The sequence below is a fragment of the Daktulosphaira vitifoliae genome, unplaced genomic scaffold (genome assembly GCF_025091365.1).
Source record: "Daktulosphaira vitifoliae isolate Bord-2020 unplaced genomic scaffold, ASM2509136v1 Scaffold_1, whole genome shotgun sequence".
In the NCBI taxonomy this organism is placed as follows: Eukaryota; Metazoa; Arthropoda; class Insecta; order Hemiptera; family Phylloxeridae; genus Daktulosphaira; species Daktulosphaira vitifoliae.
In genome coordinates this window covers 3237714-3248465 of record NW_026099572.1, presented here as the reverse complement: position 1 = coordinate 3248465, position 10752 = coordinate 3237714, and the positions used below count along the sequence as shown (strand labels likewise).

General features: G+C 24.4%; 2 protein-coding genes across 3 annotated transcripts in view; one reads left to right on the top strand and one right to left on the bottom strand.

Moving 5' to 3' along the window:
• Window positions 1–1641: 1641 nt before the first annotated feature.
• LOC126895776 (U3 small nucleolar RNA-associated protein 14 homolog A) lies at window positions 1642–6015 on the top strand. The gene is made up of 7 exons (XM_050667996.1): window positions 1642–1914; window positions 1991–2189; window positions 2398–2637; window positions 3766–4116; window positions 4181–5304; window positions 5372–5591; window positions 5749–6015. The coding sequence occupies exons 1-7, from the start codon at window positions 1805–1807 to the stop codon at window positions 5938–5940; spliced, it is 2436 nt and encodes an 811-aa protein (XP_050523953.1). The 5' UTR covers window positions 1642–1804; the 3' UTR covers window positions 5941–6015.
• Window positions 5945–10752, bottom strand: part of LOC126895793 (protein phosphatase 1 regulatory subunit 7-like) — a 6670-nt gene continuing 1862 nt past the window's right edge. For both annotated transcript variants that reach the window (XM_050668028.1, XM_050668029.1), the window contains exon 6: window positions 5945–6275. In XM_050668028.1, coding sequence (XP_050523985.1) covers window positions 6102–6275 — 174 coding nt within the window. In that variant the 3' untranslated portion in view covers window positions 5945–6101. The remainder of the gene's footprint in view (window positions 6276–10752) is intronic.

The following is a 10752-nucleotide window of genomic DNA, read 5'->3' as shown; positions in this document are numbered from 1 at the left end:
AGTGATTGTTGTACACGTAAATTTCGTTTTATGATTTTAACACTTTTTATTTTTTATCTTAATACTATACTAAGAATCCTTAATAGGACTTTGACATAAAATGTGGTATTCAATACAAGACTAAACATACAATTATATATATATATATATATATATAAACAAATTTTTATTGTTTATTATTGATATAAACATTTAAAGATTTAAATTTTTTTTAATTAATATACATGTAATATATATAAGGGATTACAAATACAGGTAGCTAATTTGTTTTTTATGACGATATTATCAAGCATATAGCCTTTATTGTCAATGGTAATAAGACACACTGTTGTGAGTTTATAAACACACTAACTGGCAATACAGAAATTATATCTATTAATAGTGATAATTGATAATAATCACTCCGTGACTGTGACAGCGATATCAAAAAAACTAAGAAGTGAAATATAAATATAATCTAAAAAACTAAAAAAACACGCTTTTAAAGCACATCAAATTATAAAGTTAAAAATATTTAAAACAATAATGAACGAAAATACTAGTATTATTGTGAAAAAAAGCGTGGGTGCTTTGTGCCATATTTTTCGTATATTGAGCGCCCGACACTTTTTCACAATAATACTAATATTTTCGTTCATTATTGTTTTAAGCTTAGTTCGATATGCTTTAAAAGCGTGTTTTTCAGTTTTTTAAACTATATTTATTTAAATGAAAAGTCGTATACAACACAACTAAGTTTTAAATTAAATAGTATAATCACAAATTAATTATATTTTATAACGAATATTTCACAAGAGTGCTTACCACACTTGTAATATTTAACTATAACTTTAATACGTTGTAAGCTTTTTAGAATATTTAACTTGAAGTCAAAATTTCATAAGATGGGCATCGTGGATAAATAAAAGATTTCAAGAGGAAATTAATATTTTTATAGGTTGAATCTATTTCAACTTATTTTATCATTTTAAATTGATCTTAACTTTGGTTAAAATTGCTTTATTTGTTAGTATATTTTTTTCTAAAATATTTATAATTTACTTTTTTTTTAATATTTCATTGTATCTCTGAAAAAATAAATTACTAATTTTTATATATAAAAACATTATAAAATGCGGAATTAGTAATTAATATCACACCTACACTTGATTACAGGCAAGTTAAGAAATTAAACACCAAATAATATAAAAATCATGACAATGAATAAATCGGTAGCGAGAAACTTGTTATATATTAAGTTCAGATTCTCAACACTAAGAGAAAATTAAAAAAAAACAAATAATAGTCAATTATAAATTAATATTAATTAAATAAAAATCAAAATTATGTTTAATCAAATTCGTATTTATAACGAAAAGTTTCATTTAAATCATACAAGCAATTGCCCTTTTAATAATAACTGGTTCTTATCTTAATTTGCGCTAGCGGTTTTAGCCGTAAATGGATAATTGTAGTTATTACTCGAATATAAACAAGCTGGACCGTTATTATTAAATATTTAATATTTCTTAAGAGGATATATAACGCTATCTCTACAAGTATATATTAACAAAAAATCGGTTCCCAATTGTTTGAATACCGTGGCCTATCTATGTGTAAATAATCAAAGATATCGTGTTATCAAATTTTTGATAACATAACTTACCGCATGTACATCATAAACGATCATATTCTATTCTGTTTACTAGTATTCCTTTGTCTGATGGATAACTATTATTTAAATACTGGAAATTGTGTTTAGCTTAAACATAATTAACATTTAAAACATAAAATATCTTTTTTTTTTTTAAATTTTGTATTTATAATGATTGTACCCAATATTGAAGATCAAATTATCGATGAAGATTTTGATGATGTATCTGAAGAAAAGCATCGCAATTTACTAGAGAAAATCACATCGAAGACTAGTAGAAAGTAAGACTAGTAGTATTCTTTATCATTATAATGTATATTATTAAATTAATCTTAAATATTTTATTGTAATTTATAGAATACAGCCAAGTTTACGAAATGAACCTAGTTTAGAAGTATCTGAATTTCATTTTATCAATAAACAACAATCTACCAATGTGAAAGATTTAGCTGATGCTTTAAAGAAAAAAGCACCTCTTATTAGACAGAAGATACAAGTAGCTAAAACTACCAAAAAACCTTTACAAAAACCATTAGATAAAATTCATGCTGACAAGGTAAATTACTCATACTTTTATTCTTGTATAATTAAATAAATGATTTAGTTTAATTTTTTTATTTTATATAATGTAAAAAAGGTAAGTAATTTTGTTAACAGGAAAAATAGTATAGGTTTCGTATAGAAAATATATTACAATATATTGATTTTAATTATAAGTAGTTTAATATTTATTTTAATTAAGTATAATATGTTTGTAATTTTAGATTAAAAGAGCTGTAGCTTATGAAAACTTTAAAAAACACATAAGTAGGTGGTCAGCTGTTATAGAAAAAAATAAAGCTTCTGATCAGTTAAAATTTCCATTAAGAAGTTCTGAAGTTGAAGTATTTGATAATCGTATGGTTGATTTTACGAGGAATTGTTCAGAACCTACAGAATTACAGAAGACTATTTCAAATTTATTGCAATCAAGTGATGTAGTTGCTAAACGTCAGCAAAGTATAGTATGTATCAGAACACAAGGTATTTTTGATTTAGTTTTAGTTGTTATAGAAATGGGCAAGAACTACCCATGCATTCAGACCTATAGGTCTATTGTGCACATCTCCTATTGAATTATATTAATTCGGTTTCTTTTATAAGTGTTCCCACCAAAATGTTGTTGCTATTGTTGAATACCTAAGACTATATTTAGAATTTCTTACTAAGCTACACCTATATATATATATTCAAAGAGTCCTGTCTCTAGCAAAATTAAGTACGTCTTAGGGTTTTAGATTTTTAATATCATCTTTTTTAGGAAAAGATTTTCCCAAATGTTTAAATCTTAATATGACCAAGGTATCATATTCACACATAATGTGAAATGAATCATCCTCTTCTATTATACACTTATTGCACAGTGATAATTCTGTCACTCCCATTGTGTAAAGATGTTTAAGCTGATAACCATGTCCTATCAGTAATCCAGTCAAAATGCTTATTTGATATCTAGTCATGTAATTAATATCCTTCAGGAGTAGACCAGGAGTCTTTATAATTATTTAACATTGACTACTTAATATATATTTACTAACTTAATTAATACTTTAATTAATCAAAGAATGAATTTAAGTATTTTTTATAGTAAATAGTATTAATTTTATTTAAAAAATTACGTTTTAGCATCATCTGTTTTAACTTTTAAAGGTGTCATCTTTAATTTTTTTAATTATTTAAGAAGTTATTAAAATTTGTATACCTAGGCAAACGGAGTAGTAAAGTAATAGGGCTGAAAAATGTATAGTAAAAAAATTAATAGCACCCACTCACCTCAATTAAATACTATAAATTGTAATAACTTCCGTCAATTAAAAATTTGTTATCAGCTAGTCATTTTCATAATTAGATTATTTTCTAATATGTAAGCTAATGAAACATAAATGTTGAAAAAATTGAAAAATTAAAGTTGATTCTCTTACAATGTATAAGGGATAAAGATGAAAAATAATTTATGATCAATAAGTTAAAATCATGGAACTAAGAAAAATAAAAATAAAAATTATCAATATTATATTTATTTTTTGATTAAATCAATGATAAAAAAATCACTCTGTATATATTAATGGTTTATTTCATAAACTATTTCTCAGAAAATGTCGTGGATAGAAAAAGAAAAAGAAAAATATCCGCTGACATTAAAAGAACTTTTAGAAAAACGTAAAGCTATGGCTAAGTTTAGAGCTCAAGAATCTTACAGGCATGCTAAAGCACATAGACTAAATAAAATAAAAAGTAAAAAATACCACCGGCTATTGAGAAAAGAAAAAACTAAGGAACAAATAAAAGAATTTGAAAAACTTCAAGATACTGATCCTGTAGCAGCTTTAGAAAAACTTAATGAAATAGAAAAAACTAGAGCTGAAGAAAGAGCAAGCTTAAGACATAAATCTACTGGACAATGGGCTAGAAATCATGTTGTTAGAGCAAAATATGATAAGGAAGTATGTTATATTTTCTCAAATTATTTTCAGTTTTTAATTTTTATAGCATCATTTTATTTTACAGAGTCGAATTGCTCTAGCTGAACAACTGAGAAAAAGTAAAGAACTAACTCAAAAATTGGGACCATCATTAAATGATAATGTAGATACCAGTGATACAGATTCTGATCAAGATTTTACAAAAACTGAAGAAGTATTTGATCCTAATAATCCATGGCTTGCTGATCGTAAAGAGTTTGCTGATTTTATGGATGGTTATAATAAATTTGTTAAAGAAAATAATGAAAAAGACTTAGATGACAATAAAGAAATTCTGCAACAAAAATATAATTTAAGCGAAAGTAAATGTGATGAATCTTCTAAAGAAAAAAAAAATGCATGTACAAGTGTTGAATATTTAAAGTCATTAGATGATAACAAATTTAAACATCAAAACAAAATAAAAGAAATTTCAATTGAAGAATTAGGCGTTTTAAGTAATGAAGAAAGTGATGTGGAAATAATAAAAATAAAAAATCCTAAGAAAAAAAATAAATCATCAAATCATTTTATTCAATTGGAAGGCAATAGAGATAATAACTCTTTTAAGATAGATAATAGTAGTTATAGTGAAACTATCAAAAAAAATAATGGAGAAACTGAAGTAATTCAAACAGCTACAGGAACATGGACTATCTCAATAGAAAATAAAAAATCCAAGAAACAAAAAAAGCATAAAAATGTAGAAAGTGTTTTTAAAGAAGTTGAACAAGCTTTAAAAGAACAAATTGATAAGAAATTGAGTAATGTTAACAATGACTTAAATAAAGATAGATTTAAAAATAAAAAATTACAAGAAATTTCATCTGATGGAAGTCATAATAAAATTAAAAATGAAGATTATTTGAAAATGCCAAATAAACGAATAAATACCCATATAAATGAACCCTTAAATGAAAATAAATATGAAACTAATGTATCAGATACAAATTATATTGAAAGGGGCCAATTTTTACTTTCTAATAAAATTGAGAAGCCATTACAATTTGAAAGTAAAAACATTGATCCAACAGAATTTCTTCAAGTGAAACCTATAAATTTAGAGTCAACAGAGATGGCTCAAATTGAAGAGTGCATAGATGATACAGAAAAACAAGAAGAATTAATTGCTGAAGCTTTTGCTGATGATGATATTATTAATGAATTCAAGTAATATTTATTATAAAACTGTTAAATTTATATTTATTTATTTATAAAGATAAACTATTTTTTAAAGGGATGAGAAAAAAAAACTTGAAGAAGAGTCAAAACCAAAACTTCCAACAGCACTTCCTGGTTGGGGTAAATGGACAGGCCCAAATATAAAACAAAGAACATTTAAAAGACGACCTAATCTTGGTTTCTTTAGAATACCTGCTAAACCACCTCGTAAAGATTTTAATAGAGAAAAGGTCATTATTCATGAAAATGCTGATGACTCACTAAAGTCTCACATGGTAATATTGATTATCATAATAATAATAACGTTTCTATTTGCTTTGTTAGTATTTTAAGCAGTTAACTATTAAAAAAAATTTAATTTGAACATTTTTAAATAACTTATATTTTATTGTTTGATAATTTTCTATTAAATGTTATATTTTAAAATTCTAGGTTTCAGAATTACCATACCCATTTAAAAATGTACAAGAATATGAAGAAACTATTAAAGTACCTGTTGGACAATCATGGGTTCCTGAAACTGTTTTTCGCAAACTAATTGATCCTCCTATTATTACAGAAATGGGTCAAGTTATAAATCCTATTGATGAAAATTCTATTGTTAAACTTAAAATGAATAATTAATATATTTTAATTATGTATTATTTTATTATTAAAAAATAATGTGACATGATTTAAAATTATATCTTATATCCTAATTTTTTAGTTAAAAAAAAACAAATATTTTTAAAGTTTCACATTAAAATTCTAGTTAGTTAATAATCAGTAAAAATTTTGTTGAACATTTATTTTGCTAGTGTAGCATCAATTTGATTTATCCAAGGAATAATTAGCTTGATTTTTCTCCGGTAAGCACTGTCTTTGCTAATAGGATTATGTTCCAAATAAATAGTTTCTAATTTATTCATTTTCCCCAAAATTTCAATACAACTCCAATTGTTTATTTGATTATCATTTAACTGAAAAAAATTAATTCATAACATGAAGAATAATAGCTATGTATAAGAACCATACTTATTTAATAGTTATTATTATTTTTTATCATTAAAAATACAAATTTTGTTCTTTTTAAATAACATTGAAAATGTTTACTTAAAAAGAAAGAAAAGTTTTAAATTTATTATACTTTATTGATCTAAAGATAAAATTATTACTTAATAAAAGGCTGTGCCATTGCGTTTAGTTTTAGTTTATATTTTTCGTGTTTTAAAAATAACTAATATAATATTATGTTTCTAAGTACTGAATTATCATGAATTGTGAGAGTCATGGCAATATGTGTTTACAGTAAAAGCATAGCATCTGAATAACTAATAGTTTTACCAAAATGTAAACTCAAAATGAGGTATGTACTGATTTTTTCCCAATATACCTAAAGTTGTTATTTTTTACAATTATTCATAATAAAAATAAATCAATGTATTCTATATTGTACTCTTATATATGATTTTATTCATGTTATAATTTAGACAAAATTTTAAGGGTTGCAAAATTAATTAATTTGTCTGGAAGATGACCTTCATTATAGGCCCCATATATTTAATTCTATATTGTTTGTAACAATGAGAACAATAGATACCCGTTTCCTGACTTACTGAACACCCTGTATATATAGATCACAAATCGTATCTAGTTGAAGACATTACCATCAAAAATTGAACAAATTTCCCTTGTTCCCCTCCAAAAAAATTACAAATTTAAAAATCACTAATTTTCTACATTTTTTCAATTTTTTTTACTTAAAACTGCCATAACATTCAAAATTAAACAAATCAATATAATTTTTTTTTAATAGATGCGTTATGTCCTTACCTATCATTTAATATATTTTTTTTATAAATTTGACCCTTTACCTGCCCACAGGGGGGGATTTAAAACGACAACTTTTTGACAAAAAATTAACTTTTTAAAGTGTTCCGGAAATACTGACACTTTTATATATACCTTAAATTAAAGCTTATGTAATATACTTTATTATGAAGAAAAAAATTTCAGACTTTATTTTGTCTTCACGGTGAAAATGTGTCATAGTTGGGTCCAGTATAGATTTATTTATTTATAATAAAAAAACGGTAGCACAGTGGGGTCGCGGCATAGTGGAGACATTGCATAGTAGAGTCCAGTATAGATTTAATCTGACAGTGATTAAAATCACTATCATAAGAAACGCTTCGATGCAAATCTGTAGATAGTGTTTAATTTTAAAAAATTGATGGATAATTGCAAAAGCAACATCAACTTCTATTAAAATAAAATACAAAACCCATAATTATCATACAAAAATAGTATATTTTTCAATATGGTAGCCATTTGCGTATAGAAGATAGATCGTCGGGACAAATTTTTTTTTTTCATTTTGTAGTACATAAAATAAGCTTTAATTTTATATATGTTTAAAGGACGCAGTATTTCCGGAACATTTTCAAAAATTAAGTTGAAAAAGTTATTTTTTGTAAAAAAGTTACTATTTTAAATCCTCCCAGTGAGCAGAATAAGTGTTAGATTTTCAAAAAAAATTATATCAAATGAAAGGGAAATATCTAAGGTTTCAATACAAAAAAATATTATTTTTATTTGTTCATTTTTGAAAAAGTTATGGCAGTTTTAAGTACAAAAAACATCCCGATAAAATGTAATTTTTATCGCAAACATTACATTTTTTTTTAAATTTTCGACAGCCATTTGCACATAGAAGATAAGATGTCGGGACAAATTTTTTTTTTTCATTTGATAGTATATAACATAACCTTTGATTTGATATATGTTTAAAGGACGCAGTATTTCCGGAACATTTTCAAAAGTTCAGTTGAAAAAGATCTATGTTTTTTACAATATTTTAAGTTTTGAACGCCCCCTATATAAGGGGAAATTGTCCAATTTTAATAAAAAGTATGTCAAATGAAAGATGTACTTATAATGTATTTAGAAAAAAAAAATTTGTGCTGATATATACATTTTTCAAAAAGTTATAGCATTTTTAAGTTGAAAATTTAAAATCGAAAATCGAAAATTTTAACACAAAAATAGTGTTTTTTTAACTACGGCAGCCGTTTAAATGTAGAAAAAAAAGTGTCGGGACAAATTTTTTTTTTTCATTTTGTAGTACATAAAATAAGCTTTAATTTGATATATGTTTAAAGGACGCAGTCTTTCCGGAACATTTTCAAAAATTAAGTTGAAAAAATTAATTTTTGTAAAAAAGTTGCCATTTTAAATCCCCCCCAATGAGCAGGTTAAGTGATAGATTTTCAAAAAAATGATATCAAATGAAAGGTAAATATTTAAGGTTTTAGTATAAAAAAAAATTATGTTGATTTGTTGATTTTTCAAAAAGTTATGGAAGTTTTAAGAAACAAAAATGAAAAAATTTCGAAAATTAGCGATTTTTAAATTTGTAATTTTTTTGGATATTTCCCCCATTTGCGGGGAACGAGGGAATTTTTTTCAATTTTTAAGGGTAATGTCTTCAACTAGATACGATTTGTGATCTTTTGACGTATTTTTGAAAGAAATCGGTCCAGTGAGAGCTGAGAAAAAGTGGCAACAGACATAAAAAAAAAAAAAAAAACACATCATAGTAAAATTAATACCTTCTCCGCTTCGCATCGAAGCTAAAAACGCTTAGATGCAAATTTGTCAATAGTGCTTAATTTTAAGAAGTTGGTGAATTTTATCAAAAGCAAAATGAATTCCTATTTCCTTATTTATATCATAATTACAAGTTTTATGATTTATAAGTGTAATATACAGAGTGATTTTTTTATCATAACCCTACTTGCAGAGTAATAATAATTTAAACTTTTTTTTTTTTGGTTTTCTTTAGTTACACATTATTCTTGAATTATTATCTATTTAAAACTTTTCATGTTCATCCCTTATGCCTTGTAAGGGTGTCAACTTTATTTTTTTAAATGGAAACACATATTTTGAATTTAATAATATGTTTGAGTTTTTAATTTAACAGTAAATGTCATTTGAATATTTATTATAACTTTATTTGTTTATTATATATAAACACTTAAAGTTTCAAATTTTTGATTTAATATACATATGTGTTATGTATAACACATAAGGAATTACAAATACAAGTAGCTAATTGGTTTTTTATGACATCGATATTAGCAGTTACACAGCATTGTTATTATCAATGGTAGTAAGGCACATTGTTATGAGTTAATAAATACACTAACTGACAATACAGAAAGTATATATATTGATAATTATAATTGATAATAAACAATCCGTGACTGTGGCAGCAATGTCATAAAAATCCAATTAGCTACCTGTATTTACAATCCCTTGTGTATTATACATGTATATTAACTTAAAAATTTGAAACGTTAAATGTTTATATCTAATAAACTAATAAAGTTATAATAAAAATTCAAATACCTTTTACTAATGAATTAAAAATTCAAACATTTTATTTAATTCAAAATATGTGTTCCCATTCAAAAAAAACAACGTTGACACCCTTACAAGGCATAAGGGATGAACATGAAAAGTTTTAAATAATTCATAATTCAAGAATAAAGTGTAACTAAAGATAACCAAAAAAAAAATGTTTAAATTATATTTATTCTGTAAGTAATTGAGTGGGTTATGATAAAAAAATCACTCTGTATGTATAAATATATATTATAGAAATTAAATTTTAAGCAAGTAATTTTTATGGAGAAATTATAATTAAATTATATGGATAAATTTCAAGGAATTTTCATTATAGACTAAAATATATTTTTCTAAACCCATCTTCCCACTGATTTCTAATCTGCAATTAGTTTTGCATATGGCTTAAATAATAACAAAATCCATTTAATTAATATAACAAATATTTATGTTTGATTATTAGGTTACGTATGAATATTTTTTATTCAAAAATAGATTGAAAAAGTTCTATTTTCTATACGCATTTTTAAGTTTTAAACCACCCCTATAAAAAGGAAAATGGTCCGATTTAAAAAAATATATGTCAAATGAAAGAAGTATATAAATAGTATTTATCATAATAAAATTGTATTGATTCAAACATTTTTTAAAAAGTTATAGCATTTTAAAGTTAAAAATGTAAAATATAAAATCGAGAATTTTTACACAAAAATAGCATTTGGTAGCCATTTTCACCATGAAGACAAAATAAAGTCCGAAAGTTTTTTTTTCCATAATAAATTGCATTACATTAGATTTAATTTAAGATATATATAAAAGTGTCAGACTTTCCGCAATAATTTCAAGTTAAGTTGAAAAAATTAGTTTTTGTGAAAAATTTGTCGTTTTGAATCATCCCCTGTGGACTGGTAAAGGGTTAATTTATAAAAAAAATATACCAAATAATAGGTAAAGACATTAAGCATCTATAAAAAAAAAAACCCAGCACAGGGGGGTCGCGGCACAGTTGTGACGTGGTATAGTTGGATCAAGTATAATGATATCTGA